General features: G+C 55.1%; 1 protein-coding gene across 9 annotated transcripts; it reads left to right on the top strand.

The window, feature by feature from the left end:
- The first annotated feature begins 6,057 nt into the window (after positions 1 to 6,057).
- On the top strand, positions 6,058 to 20,528 carry CARD19 (caspase recruitment domain family member 19). Of its 9 annotated transcripts, none has more exons than XM_070495682.1 (9): positions 6,058 to 6,204; positions 15,220 to 15,282; positions 15,886 to 16,014; positions 16,152 to 16,527; positions 17,320 to 17,347; positions 17,969 to 18,122; positions 19,357 to 19,416; positions 19,618 to 19,689; positions 20,257 to 20,528. In XM_070495682.1, the coding sequence occupies exons 4-9, from the start codon at positions 16,445 to 16,447 to the stop codon at positions 20,370 to 20,372; spliced, it is 513 nt and encodes a 170-aa protein (XP_070351783.1). In that variant the 5' UTR covers positions 6,058 to 6,204; positions 15,220 to 15,282; positions 15,886 to 16,014; positions 16,152 to 16,444; the 3' UTR covers positions 20,373 to 20,528. The 9 variants fall into 9 exon arrangements, 8 of the variants coding, with proteins under 8 accessions (XP_070351783.1, XP_014720291.1, XP_070351781.1 ...); XM_070495681.1 differs by lacking the exon at positions 6,058 to 6,204 and adding an exon at positions 6,386 to 6,523; XM_070495680.1 differs by lacking the exons at positions 6,058 to 6,204; positions 15,886 to 16,014 and adding an exon at positions 6,363 to 6,523.
- The last annotated feature ends 211 nt before the right edge of the window (positions 20,529 to 20,739 follow it).

Raw genomic sequence — 20,739 nt, 5'->3', positions numbered from 1 at the left:
CATCTCGATTTTTAATCCCTGAGAAAGCAAACCTCAAGCATAGGGAGCGGCGTGAACTGGAGTCCCGTGTGACCTCCGTGCCCAGCCGGCTGGGCGGGTCTCCTGGGCCCCGCGTGGCGCCCGCGCAGCTGCCGGCTGGCCCTGGGTCACCCCGGCGCCGCTCGCACGCTGCTGCCGCGGGGACCGCGTGGGCTGGGCCGCCTCGCGCCCGGCAGCCGGGGCCCCACATGGACGACGCGCTGGGGCCCCGCCGCCGGGTCCCGCTCGACGAGGGCAGGCAGCCGGGCGCGGCTCCCGGGGGCGCCAGGCATGGAGGCCCCTCCACGGCCGCCACAGCCCCGACCCGGCCCCTGGTGGACGCAGGAAGATGGAAAGCGGCCAGTCTCTTTCCCCAGCTCCGCTCCGCGAGGGAGCGCTGGCGGGAGCCCGGGCGGGACGCCGTGTGCCCGCGACCCCATCCCCCGCGGACGCCCCTGTGTCCCCGTGTCCCTGTGTCCCCGCGGTGCCCCCCCACCGGCGCCCCTGTGTCCCCATGTCCCTGTGTCCCCGCGGTGCCCCACCGCCGGCGCCCCTGTGTCCCCATGTCCCTGTGCCCGCGACCCCCGCCAGCGCCCGTGTGTTCTCAGCCTCCCCCCCCCACCCCCACCGCCGGCGCCCGTGTGGACGCCCCGCGGGTACGCTCTAGACGTCTGCACCTGCCGGCGCGCAGCTTGTGTGCTGCGTCTAAAACGGTCTCGGGGCTGTTCTGGAGCCACATCCACCTCGTCCGCATGGCTGAGGGCAGCCTCCAGGCCGCACCCTCTGTGTCTCCCTCACCAGCGGAGCCCACGTCAGTCCTCCCTCCAGCTCCCTGCGATTTGGGGTGCGACCTGTCTGGCCACTGAGGATCATCGCTGAGGTCTGCCCTCTGACTTTCCCTGCTTCCTGCCTGGACGCCCCGCAGCCACATTGGGGCTGCGAGGAGGGGAGCCTGGTGAAGAAGAGCGAGCCGTCCTGAAGGATTCTGTGCTGCCCCCTGAAGCCACCTCTGTCATGTTTTCCCCTCACTTACAAACACGTCCTGATACAGGGTATGCAGAGCAGTCGCCTGTCCCGTGATTTGCATGGGAAGCCCCCACTGAGGGACGCTTGGGTGGTTCCACGTTTTCGGCTGTTACCTTTTTCTGTTCTGGGATGCTGTTCGACAGCGTGGGTTCTGGAGTGGGGTCGTGAGGCCCGAGGGTGTGTGTGGTGCTTGCTTTGGCACACGGAGGTTTTCACCTCGTGCTCCTTGGGGGATGCAGTGGGACCGGGGTGGGCAAGCTCAGACCCAGCCCCAGCCAGAGCAGCAGGGAGTTCACATGCTGGGTCACAGCGGACTCAGGCTCCCCCCAGCTTTTTCAGGAGTGGCAAGTGGTGCCCCTTGCCAGGTGCCTCTGAGGGTCCTGTGGGCTCAGCTGTGGGGGTTGGCGGGGTCTGCCGCCCTGATCCTGCGGAGGGTGACATCAATGCACACTGATGCTGTCAGGCTCCGCTGGCTCCTTCCAGGGCCTCAGCAGCTCTGCAGCGGTTGGTGCTGACAGGAAAAGGCTCGCAGTTCTTGGCTACGCTCTAGCCCCCCCCAGGCACTCTCAACTCCTAGCCCTTGTCCAGATGAGGTGATGACAGGCTTGTCACGAAGGCTTGCAAAGGGAGGTGGGTTTTATCCCTGGTGCCTGACCCTGGGCTACTGGAGCAGAGGACAGGAGGGTTGGGGGGAGGTGGTGAAGGGTGGGCAGCCCCACCCACTCCAGCTCCCTGCAGCTGAGAGTTACAGAGGTGGGTGTCCAGACGGCCGTGAGGGGGCTGCAGGGCAGAGGGGCAGGAGGGAAAGGACGTGGTGCCCAGCTGGAGAGGGTGCAGCCAGGATAGCAGAGCCGTCTCCCAGGAGAGCTGGGGGCGGGAGGCCTCGGCAGTGTATCCTGCTGCACCCCGGTCTATCTGTGCTGCGGTCCGGGGAGCTCAGCTGGAATGGGAGCCATCCCGGCCAAGCAGGGAGGAGAGAGCTGTGACCTCCCACAGGCATTTCAGAGCAGAGGGGCTTCACCCAGCCCTAGAGGGGGAGGGAGGGGACCTGGGCCTGGATCCCCTCTAAAATCAGTTCCAACTCGTACTGGGAAGAGAGAAGAGTAAAGCTTTTCTTGCTGTTTCTCAAAACCCCAAGCTCACTGCCACCAGGGGTCCTAGCACCTGCTGTTCCCTTGCCGGCCACACGGCTCCCTCCCACTCAGGTTCACCCCTGCTGTTGTCCTCACAGCATCCAGCAAGGCCGGGTTATGCTGCGGAAACACACGACCCCTGTCTCCGTCAGCTCAGGCTGGGCAGCCCAAACAGCAGAGACTTATATCCCACAGTTCTTGAGGCTGGGAGTCTGAGATCCAGGTGCTGGCCGATTTGGTTTGTGGTGCCGGCTCTCGCCCTGGCTTGCAGGTGGCTACCACCTCACTGTGCCTTGCGGGCCTTTTCTCAGTGTGCGTGCAGAGAGGGTGGCAAGCCTGAGTGTGCTGTCTCCTTATGAGGACACTAATGCCGTGGGATCAGGGCCCACCCTCACGCCTCATTTCACCTCCTTACTCCCTTAGACACCCATCTCCAAAGGCCACACAGCGGGTAGGGCTTCAATACATGGATTTTGGGGGGACACATTCAGTCTATAAGAACCCCCCAAGTCGCAGGGTCTCCAACAGCCTCGTCTATTCGTTGCTCACACTGTGTGTCCAGAGCAATCCTCAGTCTCCAGGAAGGGGAGGGGCGCTGAGTGTCCTGTACCAGGGATGCAGTGGTCTGGCCTGGTGGGGACGCTCCTCACTTGTGTGCATGACATGTCAACCAGACCAACCTCACAGGCCAGGAGGGTGACCCCCATGTGCGAGAGGAGAGGGGACAGCTCATGTCCCATGCCATCCTTCTCGTCACCCACGTCCTCTGAGGCCTGTGTCAGCTCTTTCACAGATGGTGCTGGCGAGGCCCGTGGTTTTCAGTTGCTTTGACAGCTAAGTCATCAGAGAAACACCGGTCAGCCCTAAATACTGGAGCCGTGCTTTTCTTGTCCCCAGAAGTGGCTGAGCAGAATCAGGCCAAGATGTCACAGAGGGGACCTCATTACCAGGCAGAACATCCCAGTTGGGGGTGCAGTTAGCAGAGGCCAGGCTGGAATCTTCTAGAGGCCTCTCCACCCACATGTGTGGCAGCTCACGCTAGTTGTCCTGGACTTCAGCTGGGGCTCTTGGTGGAAACACCACATGTGGCCTGAGTCCTTTCTGCCTGGTGGCTGGGATTCAAGAGTAAGGGTCCCAAGAAACAGGAAGAGGGGCTTCCTAAGGCCTGAGCCCAGAACAATCCCTTGTTGGCTGAGCAGTGGAGACTGAAATGTGTCAGACTTCTGAACTCAGCATGCCAGAGAACTCCTGACTCTCCCTCCCTCCCCCCACCCCCAGGCCAAGAAGCCGGAGTCTACTTTCTCTTGGACCTCACATCCCATCCCACAGCAAGTCCTTTTGGCTCAACCTCAGAATCCATCCGGAACCCACCCCATCTTCACAACCACCCCTCTGGTTCCAGCCTCCCCTCTGCTCACCTGGATCTCTGCAGGAATCTCCTGGTCTCCTCCTAGCCCCACTGCCTCCTCTCAAGCCCCCCAACCCCCACCAAGTGACTTGCCACACAGCTACCAGAGGGTTGCTTTTTTAAAAAAAAAAATTGTAATTGTGGTAAAATATACATAACATAAAATTTAACATCTTAACCATTTTGAAGGGTACAGTTCAGTGGCATTAAGTACATTCACACCATTGTGCAACCGTCACCACCATCCATCTCCAGGACTTTTTCATCTTCCCAAAATGAAACCCTGTCCCCATTAAACAGTAACTCCCCATTTTTCCCACCCCCAGCCCCTGGCACCTATGATGCTACTTTCTGTCTATGAATTTGCCTCCTCTAGGTCCGTCATATAGGTGGAATCTACGGTATTTGTCCTTTTGTGACTGGCTCATTTCACTTGGTCTTTTGTGTTCTGAGCACCCAGTTTCCAACGTGTGGAGTGGGGGCTTCCCCACACATCCAACAAGGTATTCTCAGACACCAGCTGGAGGTCCTACAATTCAACTCAATTCTGACACTATCTACCCAGAGATGGCATCAGATCCCACAGGTTAAGGGTTCAGTCCACAAGATTGTCCCCCCTCCCAATTTAGACGCCAGTTGCAAGTCCAGGTTCTCACCTGTGCCTCTGACCGACTGGCTATAAATCAGAGGTTCCCAAGACCCTCTCTTCAGGTTCAATTAATTTGCTAGAGTGGCTAATGGAACTCAGTTTACTGACTAGATCACCAAGTTATTGTAAAAGGACATAACTCAGGAACAGCCAGATGGTGCTGGCGAGGCCCGTGGTTTTCAGTTGCTTTGACAGCTAAGTCATCAGAGAAACACCGGTCAGCCAGATGGAAGAGATGCATAAGCCAAGGTAGGCACACCACTGTCTCCAAATCTGCACGTGTTCACCAACCTGGAAGCTCTCCAAGCCCCATCCTTTTGGGGTTTTTATGGAGGCCTCAGTACATGGGCATGCTTGATTAAGGCCTTGGCCATTGGTGATCAATTCCCCCGAGCCCCTGTCGCCTCCCCAGAGGTCAGGGGTTGGGGCTGAAACGTCCAACCCTCCAGTTATAGGGTTGGTTCTCGCGGCAACCAGCCCTCATCTTAGGTGACCTAGGAGCATTCCAAAAGTCTCCTCGTTAACACAACGAAGGACACCTTCAGTTGCCTACCAGCCGGTTACACCTTCCCAAGGCCCCCACGTGTACACGCACATACATGTATGCAATTGTGGAAATTAATAAAAGGAACCTCAACTAAATTGGAGTCAGGAAGGCCTACAAGGGGAGCTCTCACGCCCTATCACACATGGTCAATTACACCAAACAGGAAGAGAGAGAGGCTTGCAACTCGGACAGGAAGTACTACTACTTTCCTGCTGAAGGGAGCCTTCTCTTCCCACCCGGCAACAGCCCAGCCAATGAGAAGCCGCTGGCCCCCTGATCTGTTACTCCCCGCCAATGGCCTTTCCTTTAGGACGGCCCAGCCCTGCTCCCCCTTTCCTCTATAAAGGCAGCTCTCCTGCTTTGTCTGGATTTGTCTCTGGTCTGCCAGAGCATGCACATCCTGAATTGCAATTCTTTGGGCTACTCCCGAATAAACTCGTTTTGAGATAAAGTAACAGGCAGATTTGCTTTTTAAGTTGACAGGCCCCTGGGGAGTGGAGCGTTCCTGTGCTGTCCGAAAGTGAACCCAGAGCTTGAGCCCCAGTCCAGGTCCCAGCATCTCAGATCAGAGCTGGCGAGTGGGGGAACGCGGCACAAACCGACTCTGTGGCTACCGGAGAAGGCCCCTTCCCTCCTTGCACGCTCTCCGTTCTGCGTTGGGACCGGGCGCACGCGCGTGTCTGGGGCTGGGGGCTTCCTGACAGCAGGGGGCGGGGGCTCCAGGGAGGAGAGGTCGGCTGGAGGTGACGCACTTTACAGATTGGAACCCTCAGGTTCAGGCAAGTGAGACGACCTCCTAGTCGGGGTCACACCGGCGGGCTGGTGTCCCCTCTTGCGGATGCGGGAGTGCCGCACTCAAGTCTCCCGCTGAGTCCGAGTCTTCCCCGGGTTGGGGAACGTCACTGTCTCGGCACCGCCCCGGTCACTAATCCCTCTGGGCTACCGTACGCCCACCGGCTCTTGCCCCAGGCCTGGCCCCGTACCCTCCACGGCCTGACCTCCGGCGTGTCCTTGGGTAAGTCACTTCCTGTCTCAGAGCCTCAGTTTCCTCATTCCAGGCATGGGGCGCAGCGGCCCCGAGCAGAGCAGCGGACCGTGACGGGCAGCGCCCGGCCACCTGGACCCACAGCCCGGCCGCCGGGGGCGGGGGGGGGCCAAGACGGGGCGTGGCCAATGTGGGGCGTGGCGTCGTGGGCGGGGCCAAACGGGAGGTGCGCACTGGCTGTCGCGGAGACGGCGTCGGGGCCGGGGGCGGGGCTGGGGCGAGGGGTGGGGCGAGGGGCGGTTGCGACGTAGCCGACGCCGGAGGGGAGGGGCTCGAGCGGTAGTGGGATGACAGGGCTTACAGCTCAGGTGGCGACCAAGTCCAGGCGGCGGGGGCGGGATTCCGTGAGGGCCGGAGCTAAGGCCTCCTGAGAACTCGGTATCCCACCCCGGCGGGAGGGAGGCTCGAGGCGCTTGGAGGCCCGTAGCTTCGGAGGCGGGGCTCTGTGGCGACGTCGCGTACGCCGGGGGCGGGGCCTTCCGGGATGGGGCGGGCTCAGCGCGGGCGGGGCCGGGAGGGTTGCTCGTGGCGACGACGCGTGCGCCAGGGGCGGGGCCTTCCGGGATGGGGCGGGCCGAGCAAGGCGGGCGGTGGTAACTGGGCCCGCGGGCGGTGGCCAGACGGACAGACTGACAGGTGGACCGCGGCAGGAGGACGGGCTGCGGCGGCCGGGCGCGCCGTGCCGCCGCAATGACAGGTGAGTGCGGGCCGGCCGGTGGTGTCTGCTGTCCCTGGACGTGCGCGCGGCCCGGTGGCCCCCAGGGCCTGGCTGCCCCCACGTCGCCCGGGGCCGCTCCTCGCCGGCGGCCTGGTGACCTTGCCCGCGACCGCCTCCCTGTCGGAGAGACGACGGCAGAGCGGCGACCAGCCTGGGGCCGCGCGGTAGGCGGGGGCCGCCGTCGGGCCCACGAGGGTTCTGGGGGCCGGGGGCCACTAGGCATCTGTGGGTGCAGAGGTGCTGGGGTGGGCATGCAGCCTGACAGAGTGGGAGGTGAAAGTGAAAACGGGCCGGGAGCGCTCTGCGGTCCTCCTGGGCTCCTGGCGGGAGATCCAGAAGCTCCATCCTCAGCCGTAGACGCCACGCCCCAGCAGGCCGTGTGTTCCTGGGCCGTGTGTGGCATCCTTGGGACTCTGTGCTCCCTCCCCGGCCACACCCTTCCGGGGCGATAGACCAGGAGAATCAAGGACCCAGACTGGGCTCCCCAAGGCTTTGTGCTTTTCCCAGGATGAGGTCTCCAGCCCAGCCATCCTCCGAGACCTTCTCTATACTGAAGACCTGCCCGTCATCCTCCTGACCCCAGCCGAGCAGAGTGACCCTGCTCTATGAACCTTTCTCAGTTGGAGAAGCCCCATTAGGGTGATGGGCTGATGACGGACGAGATCCCATAGCAAGGTGGTCAGGGATTGTGGGGCCTCCCAGAAGCCATGCCTTATTCCTGAGGGCCCCACTCTTCTGCCTGGTGGAGCAGAATTCACCAAGGGGTAGCCCAGGGGGTCAGGGAGACCCCAGAAGTCCCTCTTCTCTCTCCCCACAGCTCACTGGAGTTGCAGCCTGGGTCCTGCACGCGTAGGATTTCATGGGTTGGAACCTGATAACTTCTGGGACACCAGCGTCCCAGCCTAGTCCATAAGAGACTGCAGTTGCCAACTGCTCCCATGTCGTCTCTCTGAATCCTTTGTATTTGGGGCTGCTGTTTCTGAGCACCTACTGTGTGCGCGGCCCTATGTCAGGCACGGTCCAACCAGAATTGCCATGGGGGGACACGTGGAATGTTCTCTCTGTGTGGATGAGGAAACAAAAACCCAGTGGCAGAGTCCAGACTAGACCTGCGTCCTGCCCGGCCCCTGATGACCTTTCCTCCTGCCATCTGCTGGGCCTCTAGAGACCTCCCTCATGGCCCTTCATTTTCGGGATGCGGAACTGAGGCCCAGAGAGTGCAGGCCTTGGGGGTCAGATGGGCAGCCGTGCAAGGCTGCATGCTTGGCGTTGCTGGCTCACTGGCCCTGGGTGCTGACAGGGGCCCGCCTCGTGCTAGTTCTGGGGCTTCCATGGTGGGCTGCAGGGTGAGCAAGTGTGGGACACAGTGCATCCTGGAGGCTGGGATGGTGTCTGCACAGGGCCAGCACCGGTGAGGGGTCACCGCAGCTGTGCCTGTTGCTCTGGAAGCATCCCTGCCGTGTGGTGTGCTGGGGGTGAGCAGTCTCAGCTCCACGCCAAGGCCGGGGCGGGTGCTGGGGCAGCAGGGGAAGCTGAGGCCCAAGCATCTGGACTGCAGGGGGGCAGGGTCAGGGGAACTTAGGAAGGCCTCTTGAGGGGAGGACAGTAAGCTGAGCAGGAGTTAGTCAGGTGGAAACCACAGGGACAGGTCTTCTTGGCCCCTGGCAGGGGTCCCAGGCAGTACGGTGCAGCCCCCATGGCTCAAGGACGTCGGGGGCCAGGTGAGAGCAGATGGTCCAGCTCCCACAGGGCCTTGAGTGCCAGGCCAGGATAACAGGTTGGGGGCCTGTGGTGCAGCTGGGCAAAGAGGTCGGGGAGATGGGGCTTCGTGAAGGGAGCTGGCAGAGCCTGGTGAGTTTTGTGCCAGAGCGTTCCTCTTCCTTTATTCTATAAAACCCGGCAAAGACTGTTCATCAGGACCCAGGACCAAGGTGGTTGGTTTCCTTTTCCGTGCTTTTTCATGCCTCCAAGTGGCCATCTGGGTGTGGTTTGTGTACACAGCTCACAGCGACTACAGGAAGCACAGGGTGTGGCAAAGCCTGGAGCCTTGGCCCCCAGGCAGTGCCGCCTCGCCGTGCTGCTGTGTTGTGCCATGCCGCTGTGCCAGGTGACTCATGGCTGGGCAGCAGAGGCCCGCAGGGCCTGCTTGGCTAGTGGCCCTCAGGGCGGAGGAGCTGCTGCAGGGTGCTGGCTGCCATCCACTGACAGCCCTTGCCCCTGGGCCTTGGGCCTATGCCCATGCATTCCAGAAATCTTTAGTGAGCACCTACTGTGTGCCGGCCCTGTGCACAGGTGCACACGGTGGGGAGGCAGCGCTAGACAGGATAGCCTCTGGCCTGCCCTTGTGAGCCTGGCCGGGAACAGACATGATGCAGCTAAGTGCACAGTTAATAAGTGTGTCAGTTAGAGGGGCGGAAAGTCTGGATGTCAAGAGATCGCCCCAGCACTGACCCACAGATTCATCCGCTTTCACGTGACCCCCATTTGTTCATTAAAATTCAACAATGGAGTTTCCAAATAATATTTCTTTTTAGTTAATAGATTTTACTTTTAGAGCAGTTTTGTTTACAGAAAATTGAGCACATAGCACAGAGGGTCCCATACCTCCCCCACCAAGTGTCCTCTGTCCTCAGCGTCTTGCCTTGGTGTGGTGCCTTTGTTACGACTGATGAACCACTGTGCATGCGTTATTACTAACTGAAGTCCGTGGTTCACGGTGTGGTTCACTCCTCGTGCTGTACGTTCTGTGAGTTTTAGAAAGTGCATAATGTCCTAGATCCACCATTACAGTATCATATAGATTAGTTTCACTGCCCTAAATCCTTTGTACTCCGCCTATTCATCCCTCCCTCTTCCCTAACCCGCGTCGACCACCGACCCTTTTACTGTCTCCATAGTTTTGCGTTTTCTGGAATATTGTATAGTTGGAATCATACGTAGTATGTAACCTTTTCGAATTGGCTTCTTTTACTCTTAGCAATATTCACGTAAGTTTCTTACCTATCTTTTCAGATTTCATAGGTCTTTTCTTTTTATCACTGAATTATGTTTCATTGTATGGATGAGCCACAGTTTAATTATCCATTCACTTTGTGTGTGTGGTAAAATATTCAGAACATAAAGTTTACCATTTTAACCATTTCAGTGGCATTAAATACATTCACGATGTTGTGAAACCATCATCGCTATCCATTTCCAGAGCTTTTTCATCATCCGAAAGAGAGACTCTGCCCCTGTTAAACAGTAACTCCTCTTTCTCCCCGTTCTCAGCTCCCGGTAATCACTATTCTACTTTCTGCCTCTAGAATGTGCCCATGCTAGGTATTTTACCTAAGTGGAATCATACGACATTGTCCTTTTGTGTTTGACTTATCTCACTGAGCATAATGTTCCCAAGGTTCATCCATGTATTTGAATATTTCATTCCTTTTTATGGCTCTGTAATACTCCATTTTGTGTATATACCGGGTTTGTTTTATCCATTCATCTGTCCGTGGACTTTTGGGTTATTTCTACCTTTTGACTATTGTGACTAATGCTGCAATGAAAATGGGCATGCAAGTATCTCAGTCCTTGCTTTCAGTTCTTTTGGATCTGTACCGAAAAGTGGAATTGCTGGGTCATGTAGTAACTCTGTTTGCCTTTCCCCAGAACTGCTGTACTGTTTTCCACAGTGGCTGTGCCGTTTTACGTGCCCACCAGCAGCGCATGAGAGTTCCAATGTCTCTACATCCTCGTTGTCCATATATATCACACTAATGAGTGTGAAGTGGGATCTCATTGTGGTTTGATTTTCATTTCCCTAATGACTAGTGATGTTGAGCATCTTTTCATGTGCTTAGTAGTCATTTGTATATCTTCTTTAGAGAAATGCCTATTCAAGTCCTTTGCCCATTTTTTAATTGGATTGCTTGGGGGTTTTTTGTTGTGGTGTAGGAGTTCCTTATATATTCTGGATATTAATCCCTTATCAGATATATGATTTATAAATATTTTCTCCCATTGTATGGGTTTTCTTTTGACTCTCTCTCTTTTTTTTTTTACCATTCAAACTAGGGTTTATTTCTGGAATAAAGAACTCCTGCAACTCAACAACAACACAAACCACAAACTAGGGTTTATTGTCTCTACTGTTCCATTGGTGGATATGTCTGTCCTTATATTAGGACCACCCTGTTTTGATTACTGTAGCTTTGCAGTAAGTTTTGAAATCAGAAAGTGTGAGTCTTCCAACTTTGTTCTTCCTTTTCAGAATTGTTTTTGCTATGAAAGTCCCTTGGGATTCCATATGAATTTTAGAATGAGTTTTTCTATTTCTGCTAAAAGAAAAAAAAAATTGGGGTTTGAATAGGGATTACGTTGAATTTGTAGATCACCTTGATAGGATTATCATTTTCGCAATATTAAGCCTTCCAGTCCATGAACTTGGGACGTCTTTCCATTTGTTTGGGTCTTCTTTAATTTCTTTCAGCAATGTTTTGTAGTTTTCACTGTACCACTCTTTCACTTCCTTGGTTATATTTATTCCTAAATATTTTATTCTTTTTTCTTTTTTTTTTGCAGGGGAAGATTCCCCCTAAGCTAACGTCTGTTGCCAATCTTCCTCCTTTTTTCCTTTTTTCCCCTGCAAAGCCCCAGTACATACTTGTATATAGTGGTAAGTCTTTCTGGTTCTTCTGTGTGAGCCACTGCCACAGCATGGCTGCTGACAGATGGGTGGTGTTGCTCCACGCTGGGGAACTGAACCTGGACTGCCGAAGTGGCGTGCACTGAACTTTAGCTGTGAGGCTATCAGGGCCGGCTCGATATTTTATTCCTTTTTTTTTTTTTTTGAGGAAGGTTAGCTTTGCCACCAGTCCTCCCCTTTTTGCCGAGGAAGACTGGCCCTGAGCTAACGTCTGTGCCCATCTTCCTCTACTTTATATGTGGGATGCCTGCCACAGCATGGCTTGACAAGTGGTGCGTAGTTCTGCACCTGGGATCTGAACTGTTGAACCCGAGGCCACTGAAGCGGAATGTGCGAACTTAACCACTGTGCCACCGGGCCAGCCCCAATATTTTATTCTTTTTGACATTATTGTAAATGGAATTGTTTTCTTATTTTCTTTTTTGGATTGTTCATTGTTTGTGTATAGAAATACAACTGATTTTTTTTTAAATGGACTGACTATAGAACCCTTTTTTTTTTGGAAGAAGATTAGCCCTGAACTAACATCCACTGCCAATCTTCCTCTTTTTGCTGAGGAAGACTGGCCCTGAGCTAACATCTGTGCCCATCTTCCTCTACTTTATACGTGGGACACCGCCACAGCATGGCTTGACAAGCGGTGCATAGGTCCATACCCGGGATCTGAACTTGCAAACCCCGGGCTGCCAAAGTGGAACATGTGAACAGCTGTGCCACCAGGCCAGCCCCAGAACACTTTTTTTTTTTCTTGGGAAGATTCGCTCTGAGCTAACATCTGTTGCCAATCTTCCTCTGTTTTTTTTCTCCCTGAAGCCCCAGTACATAGTTGTACATTTTAGTTGTGAGTCCTTCTAGTTCTGTGTGAGCTGCTGCCACAGCATGGCTACTGACAGATGAGTGGTGTGGTTTGACAGATGAGTGGTGTGGTTCCACGCCTGGGAACCAAACCCAGGCCGCCGAAGCAGAGCGTGCCGAACTTTAACCATTAGGTCGTTAGGGCTGGCTCGAAATGCAACTGATTTTTGTGTGTTGATTTGGTATCATGCTACTTTGCCGAATTCCCTCTAACAGTTGTTTTTTTAAAATCTGAGGCATTTTCTATATATAAGATCATGTCAGTCATCTGCAAACAGATAATTTTACTTCTTCCTTTCAATTTTGATGCCTTTTATTTCCTTTTTTTGCCTAATTTATCTGTTGAACTTCCAGTACTGTGTCAAATAGAAGTGGTGAGAGTGGGTAGCCTTGTCTGATCTTAGAAAAGCTTTTAGTCTTTCACCATTCACAATGATATTTTCTGTAGGCTTTTATTATATGACCTTTATCATGTTGAGGAAGTTTTCTTCTATTCCTAATTTTTTTTCTTTAATCAAGAAATAGTGTTGAATTTTGTCGAATGCTTTTTCTCCATCCCTTGAGATGATCGTGTGTTTCCCCTTTGTTCTATTAACGTGGTGTATTATGTTGATGGATTTTCGTATGTTGAACCATCCTTGCAGTCCATGAATAAATCCCACTTGGTCATGATATATAATCCTTTTAATATTTTGCTGTATTCAATTTTCTAATATTTTGTGGAGGATTTTTGCATTGATGTTCATAAGGAATGTTGGTTGTAGTTTTCTTTTCTCAGAGTGTCCTTGTCTGGCGTTGGTATCAGGGTACTGCTGGCCTCAAACAATGAGTTAGGAAGTAAGTGTTCCCTCCTTTCCAATTTTTTTGAAGAGTTTGAGAAGAATTGGTGTTAATTCTTTAAGTGTTGGTAGAATTCACTAGCAAAGCCATCTGGTCCTGGGCTTTTATATGTTGAGACAATTTTGATTACTGATTTAATCTCCTTACTAGTTATAGGTCTATTCAGATTTTCTATTTCCTCATGATTCAGTTTTGGTAGATTTTGTGTTTTTAGAATTGTGTCCAGGTCATCTAAGTTGTCTAGTTCGTTGGCGTACAGTGTTCATAGTATTCTCTTATGCTCCTTTTTATTTCTGTAAAATTGGCAGTAATGGTCCCACTTTCATTTCTGATGTTAGTAGTTTGAGTCTTCGCTCTTTTTTTCTTTGTCACTCTAGCTAACAGTTTGTCAATTTGGTTGATCTTTTCAAAGAACCAGCTGTTGGTTTTGTTGATTTTTTCTGATTTTCTGTTTTCTGTTGCGTCTGTCTTCACTTTGGCCTTCATGATGTCCCCTTCTGCCAGCTTTGGGTTTAGTTTGCTCTCCCTTTTGTAGTTCCTTACGTGGAACATTAAGTTACTGGTTTGAGATCTTTCTTCTTTTTTAATGCATTTACAGCTGTAAATTTCTCTCTCAACACTGCTTTCACTGCATTCCTTAAGTTTTGGTATTCTGTGTTTTTATTTTCATTTGTCTCAAGGTATTAGTTTCCCTCATGATTTCTTCCTTGATCCATTGGTTGTTTAATTTCCATGTAATTGTGTATTTTCCAGTGTTCTTTCTGTTATTGATTTCTAGCTTTATTCCATGTGATCAGAAAAGATCTTTTGTATGATTTCAGTCTTTTAAAATCTATTAAGACTTGTTTTGTGGCCAGACTTGTTTTGTGATCTATCCTGGAGAATGTTCCCTGTGCACTTGAGGATAACGTATACTCTGCTGCTGTCGGGTGGAGTGTTCTGTACGTGTCTGTTAGGTAGCGTTGGTTTGTGAGGCTGTTCACATCCTCTGTTTCCTTACTGATCTGCTGTCTGGTTGTTCTGTTACTGAAAATGGGGTATTAAAGTTTCCAGCTATTATTATGAGGCTGTCTGTTCCTCCCTTCGGTTTTGCCAGTGTTTGCTACACATATCTTGGGTCTCTGATATTTGGTGCACGTGTTTGTTATATCTTCTGGTGAATTTACTCTTTTATTAACATATAATGTGCTTCTTTGTCTCTTTAACAGTTTTTTACTTAGTATCTGTTCTTTCTCGTATGACTATAGCCACTAAGCTGTCTTTTGGTTACTATTTGCATGGAATAGCTTTCTCCGTTCTTTTACTTTCAGCCTATTTGTGTCTTCGGATCTAAAGTGAGTCTTTTGAAGATACCATATAGTTGAGTCTTATTTTTTCCAATCCTGAGAGGAAAAAACTCTTTTTCTCTTCTACTCCTACACACACACACTCATACTTCTAACACTTCTGGTCACAAAGTGTGTGATTTTCCTCCCCACCAAGCAATTCTCCAGTTCTCCGTGGACACCACCTGGGGGTCCTACAATTTAACTCAGTCTGACACTGTCTATCCAGAGATTGCGTTACGTCCCACAGGCTGAGGGCTCAGTCCCACAGGACTGCTTCCAGTTCAGATGCCAGTTACAGGTTCAGGTTGTCAGCTGAACTGAGCCAGCTTCTGATTGACTCATGACACCCCTTCCTCAGGTTTGGTCGTCTGCTAGAACAGCTCCCAGAACTAAGGGAAACGCTTTACTTACTATTGCCGATTTATTAGAAGGATATTTCAAAGGATACAGATGAACATCCAGCTGGAAGAGATGCACAGGGCATGCCTGTGGGAAGGGGCGCAGAGTATCCATGCCCCTCCCAGGTGGGCTGCCCTCCTAGCACCTGCACGTGTTCACTGACCGCAAGTGCACCACCTCGTCCTTTGGGTTTTTATGGAGTCTTCATTATGTAGATGTGACTGGTTAAATCATTGGCCATTGGGGATTGATTCAACCTCCAGCCCCTCTGCCCTCCCGGGAGGCTGGGGGTGGGGGGATGCAGAGGGCCGAAAGTCCCACCCCTCCCATCCTGGGGTTGGTTCCTGGTGACCAGCTCCCAGCCTGTGGTTATTTAGGGGCTTTGCAGAAGTCACCTCATTAACACACACTCAGATGAAGTTGAACGGGGCTCGGGGCTCGTTATGAGTAACAAAAGATACCCTTTCCCCTGGCTCTTAGCACTTAGGAAGTTCCAAGGGTTTTAGAAACTGTGTGCCAGGAAGTGGGATGAAGACCAAGTCTGTGTTTCTTATTGTAAATCACAGTATCGCAAGTCCATTCTGCTGATCTTGTCTCCTGGTTGGAGAGTTGACTCCATTTACATTTAGGTGAGGACTAACTGTGCTGCCTTTGTGCTGTTTGTCTTTTGTACGTCTTGTAGCCTAAAGTCCTTCATTTCTTCTAGTACTGCTTTTGTGTTTAGTTGATTTTCTGTGGTAAGACGTTTTTCTTTTCTTTTTTTTGTGAGGAAGATTGTCACTGAGCTAACATCTTCCTCTATTTTATGTGGGACACTGCCACAGCGTGGCTTGATGAGTGGTGTGTAGGTCCATGCCCGGGATCCGACCCTACAAATCCTAGGCCGCTGAAGCGGAGCGCATGAAATTAACCACTACACCACTGGGCTGGCCCCCATTTTGATTTGGGTTTGTGTATATTCTGTGGACATATTTCTTGTGGTTACCATGAGGATTACATGTAACGTTCTAAAGTTATAACTGTCTAATTTGAATTGATACCAACTTCAATTATATACAAAGCTTGACTCCTCTGCAATCCTGCCTGCCCTTTGCCCTTCCTCAGGCCTGGCTATTTCCAGAGGGCCCTGCGGGGACCCGTGGGCAGCGGCCCTCGGCCTCTCTGAGTTTATTTTCTGTGGGAAGCTCTCAGGTGCAGAAGAGAGAGCCCAGAGGCTCCGCTCTGCTTTTCAGAACTCTGGACCATTCTTGCCGCCCCACCCCCATCCCCATCTTCTGGCGAGGGGTCAGGAGGCCCCGGGGCTCTGAGCTGTGTGCCAAGCCCATGGGGCTAGGATGTCAGCAGTTGTCCAGCTGTTTGCAGTGAGTGCGCCTCCCGTGTGCTGGAATGCCTTGCTGGGAGGGGTCTGCGCCAACGCCACGTCCTGTGTGTGGAACTCGCCACTCCCTCTTCAGGCCACGCTGGCTCATGCCCTCTGCACTCTCTGCTTCTGTTTCAGAGCAGACCTACTGTGACCGCCTGGTCCAGGACACGCCTTTCCTCACGGGCCCTGGGCGCCTGAGTGAGCAGCAGGTGGACAGGATCATCCTCCAGCTGAACCGCTACTACCCCCAGATCCTCAGCAACAAGGACGCGGAAAAGGTGCCGAGGGGTGGGCCAGAGGCTGCTCTCCTGCCCCCTCCTTTCTGGGCTGGAGAGAGCAGGAGGCAGGACAGCTCGGAGGTGGAAGCTTGTCTCCTGGGGGTGCCCTTGGATCCAGAACATCAGCTCTCTGAGCCTCAGTGTCTTCATATGTCATCGGGAGGTGCTGGGGGGAATCACAGGAGACAACACATGACAGCACGCCACAAACCTGGGAGGAGGAGCCGGGGGAGGTGAGGAGGGAGGGGGCAGGGAGAGGTGAGGAGGGAGGGGAGTGAGGGGAGGTGAGGAGGGAGGGCAGGGGGGAGGGCTGGGGTGGGAGAGGAAGCAAGGAGAGGTGAGGGAGGAGGGCATGGGGGAGGTGAGGAGGGAGGGCAGGGGGGAGGGCTGGGGTGGGAGAGGAAGCAGGCAGAGGTGAGGGAGGAGGGCATTGGGGAGGTGAGGAGGGAGGGCAGGGGGGAGGGCTGGGGTGGGAGAGGGAGCAGGGGGAGGTGAGGAGGCTGGGGCAGGGGTACAGGCCAGGCTCCACCCCGGAGGTACAGGGCTCTTCACTCCGCCTCTTCTGAAGGTGCAAATGTGCACCTTTGGGGTGGGGCCAGCCCCTCCTGGTTGGGGCCCTGGGTGAGATTGCCCAGCACGTGTCTGGCTCCCCGAGGGGTGGAGTGTGGTGCCAGAGAGCAGTCTGCCTCCCAGCTGGGTGACTGAGTGAGCCCTTCCTTCTGGGAGCTGCAGCTTCCTCCCTTGGCACAGGGTGACAGTGCCACATGCAGGGCCATCCGGATGGTTGGGGCCTCTCTTGGGGATGGGTGAGGTTGATCCCTGACAGAACTGGAGTCCACATGAGCCTTGCTCCTAGCCCAGACGCTTTTCAAGTTATGAAAGCAGTACAGTAGGTTTAAAAGGGCTCAAATTTATATCTTGTAATTAAGAGTCTAATATACGTCCATTGTAAAAAAGTTTGAAGTTTCAGACGTTTCTACAAGGAAAAGGAAACTACGCATACCCACACATGCCTCTCTTCATAGGTACCTGGACCCTGCCACAGTCCGCTTTGTAAGTTCTGCACTTCTGTGGTTCAGCTTGTGTTCCATGTAGAATGGTACGCTGCCACCAGGTGGCAGCACGGGGCCACGGCTTCCAGGTCCTGGAGTGTCAATACCAAGAGCCCTGTCCACCGACCTTTAGAACCACACCTTTCTCAGTTACACACGTCAAAAGAATCAGATTTTTTCTCCTTGACCCTGAATTGTTTTTTAAATACTTGAGTCATATTCCTCTAGACTGTAAACTACAAGAAGTTATCATGCCGTCACCTCACTGGTTGTCTGTGATGAGCCCACTGTGTGGGTTTCTTATTGCCTTTTTACAAATCAGGAAACCGAATTTTAGGGGTGAAGCAACTTGCTGAAGTCACACGGCAAGCCGCTAAGTCGCCACACTTGGAATAATGTCGCCGCCATCTTTCTTGGTGACCTCTGGCCTCCACAGGGAGTGCAAGGGTGGTGCGTGCTGTGAATGTGAATGTGACTCGGTCGCCACCTCCCAGGTGTGCCGAGCTCCCAGGTGGCAGGCCAGCCGTCGCCCCCCACCTGGAAGCCGGAGTCCCAGCTGCCCCACAGCCACCTTGGGCCCGGCCCTCCCACCTGACCTTCCTTGTGCCCCTGCCGTCCCCAGTTCCGGAGCCCCAAGGCGTCCCTGCGTGTGCGGCTCTGCGACCTCCTGGGCCACCTGCAGCGGAGCGGCGAGCGGGACTGCCAGGAGTTTTACCGCGCCCTGTACATCCACGCCCAGCCCCTGCACAGCCGTCTGCCCAGCCGGCACGCCCTGCGTAAGTGTGCACCTGGTCCCCAGGCCTCAGCCCCTCCCACTCGGGCCCTCGCCAGAGACCACCTCTGCCCGGGTCTCGAGTGGCCCCCAGAGAGAGGAGAGGGTGTTCGGGGCGGCGCAGGTGTCTCTCCCCGTCTCTCTCTGTGTCCCTGTCTCTCCACCTCTATCTCAGTCTCTTGTGCCAGTTTTTGCACAGAAGGCGCATCACGTCCATGGGGCTCTGCCCCTCCCCTCTGTAAGTGGTGCAGCTGGGCATCCTTGCACTTCTGATGTCAGCAGCTCCCGGCTGTGGGTGGTGCCCGCCCTGTGTGAACTGACCCTTGCGGGGAGTACCGAGCTTGCGTTCACCCCTCCCCCAGCTGGACCCCAGCGTGTGGGTGTTTCTGTGGAACAGTCTCAGGCATGAATGGCTGGTCGAGGGCACGTGCATTTGGGTTTAGAGGGTTCTGCCCTTGGGCCTAGGAGGCACATGAGTCCTGCAGGATCCTCTGAGCTGCTGGGATGGGGAAGGGGAGGTGCAGAAGGCATGGCAGCTCAGTCCTGAGGCCCCTGTGCCCTGGTCCCCAGGAAGAGTGGCGGCTGTCCCTTGATCCTCAGATGAGAGGCTGGAGACCCCAAGGGACAAGGAGTGGGAGTGGCTGACCCCAGGCCACTCAGCCCGGCCCGGGGACAGCGTCTCTGACCCCGAGGACAGGCCAGCAGGACTGAGCCCTGAGCTCTGGCATGGGGTGGTCCTTTCACGCCAGCTGTCGGGGCCCCACAGCCCTGGTGGGAGTCAAGCACCTTCTGGGCTCCCTGGTGCCCTCAGGGCCGGCCAGCAGTTGGCTGGCTGGGGAGCCCCCGGGAGGTCTGGGGAGAGGGGGGCCCCCTGCCCTCACGTGGACATGCTCAGACTTTGGACAGGCAGATATTCATGCTGCCTTTGGTGCCTCGTGGCTGCCAGGGAACGATGGTCCCCCACCCTGTGGCTCTCCAGGTCCCAGGAAGTGGACAAAAGGCGAAGACCCAAAACTGCAGGGTTCCGCGAGTCTGGTCACAGGGTCCCCTCCCCGACGCTGGCACTGACTCCCCAAATGCAGCCCCGTGGAGGGCTCGGTGCCGCACAGCCTGGTTCAGCCCTGCCTGGGGGCCTGGGGGGTCCCCGGGGGTCCTGGCAGCCCCCTTGGTTCCTGCAGCCAGGGCGCCGCCTTCGCCGTTGGCTGCCGACTAACCGTACTCTGTAATTTTGTTTCCAGAGGACTCAGATTGCACAGAGCTAGACTCGGGCGCCGCAAGTGGCGAACTCAGTGACAGGGGTAACCGCCTCCCGCGTCCTCCACCCCTGCCCCCCGACCCAGGGCTCCATCTCCACCGCGGGGGCTTCTCCACTCCAAGTCGGGCTCTGTTCCTGGCTTCCCGTTGGACAGACCCCCCAGGGTGCTCGCTGGGGGCATCCCCGCCAGGCTGACCTTCCCCCCTCCGGGCTTGGGCAGCCACTCACACACGTGTCTCCCCAGGACCCGTGGCCTTCCTGGCCTGCCTCGGCCTGGCCGCAGGGCTGGCGCTGCTCCTCTACTGCTGCCCTCCAGGTGCGTGCCCCTGACCCCAGGAGAGGGGCCCCCACCCTGGGCCTGCTGCCCCCAGCCCCCACGTGCCCGGGCTCGCTGCTTACTCGGCTCTGCAGGAAGGCCCCGAGTCCCCGGCCTCCCCACACCTCACCTGCACAGTGGGGCTATGGCAGGGGCCCCCTTGCAGGACACGGGACAGGTAGGGGGTGTGGGGCCGGAGCGACCAGGCCCAGCCCTGAGTGGCCACCAACCCCAGGGGTCAGAGTGACAGTCCTTTGCAGGAGGAGGGGCGCAGCTGGGGCTCTGGGGTTAGGAGGCCCTGCCCCACATGGAGCCTAGAATAGGGCACCCCGCAGTCTGGGGTCCCCCCATTGGACGAGAGGACCCAGCCAAGGCCCCCTCCTTGCAGCCCAGCATGGTGGCCTTGCTGTCCCTTTCCTGCCACACTGAGCTTGTCGAGGTCCTGGGGAGCCACTGCCGAGCAGGCCCGCGTGGTGGGGGGACCCGTCCCTCAGGTGTGGGGCTGGCGATGCTGTGAGGCCGGGAGGAGGTGCTGTGGTGGCAGTTCTGAGACCCCTTGTCTTGCAGACCCCAAGGTGCTGCCGGGGGCCCGGCGCGTCCTGGGCTTCTCCCCTGTCATCATCGACAGGCACGTCAGCCGCTTCCTGCTGACCTTCCTCACAGACGACCTGGGGGGGCTCTGACAGCCCACCCATCGCCCACCAAAGAACGCCGCCCAGGAGCCTGCTTTTTTTCTAAATGCTTATTTTTCACTATTTATAACTTGTGTAAGAAGCACTTCACCTTCGCCTCATAAAGGTGCTCAACGATATTAAATGTTCGAGTCTTGTCCCTTCTCAGGAGTGTTTTCTGGATGATTCTGACACTGACCCTGAGGGCTCTTGGTGTCCTGTGTCCAGCCTGCTGCTCAGGCCACCCACCCCTGCCATCCCCCCACGCCCACCCCTAGATGTTCCCCCACCTCACTATCCCCCAGACGTCCCTCTGCCCTCCGTCCATGGCCCTCCTGCTGCTTCTCTCCTGAGCTCCTGCCTCCCCACCTCGAGCCCT

The sequence above is a fragment of the Equus asinus genome, chromosome 23, assembly GCF_041296235.1.
Source record: "Equus asinus isolate D_3611 breed Donkey chromosome 23, EquAss-T2T_v2, whole genome shotgun sequence".
Lineage (NCBI taxonomy): Eukaryota > Metazoa > Chordata > Mammalia > Perissodactyla > Equidae > Equus > Equus asinus.
The sequence above is the reverse complement of the archived record's forward strand: the minus strand, read 5'-3'. Positions and strand labels throughout refer to the sequence as shown.

Coding starts and splice junctions, on each gene's coding strand:
- CARD19 (XM_070495675.1), top strand. Junction 17,348..17,968: donor ACCCTGCCACAGTCCGCTTT/GTAAGTTCTGCA, acceptor TGCCGTCCCCAG/TTCCGGAGCCCCAAGGCGTC. Junction 18,123..19,356: donor GCCCAGCCGGCACGCCCTGC/GTAAGTGTGCAC, acceptor TTTTGTTTCCAG/AGGACTCAGATTGCACAGAG.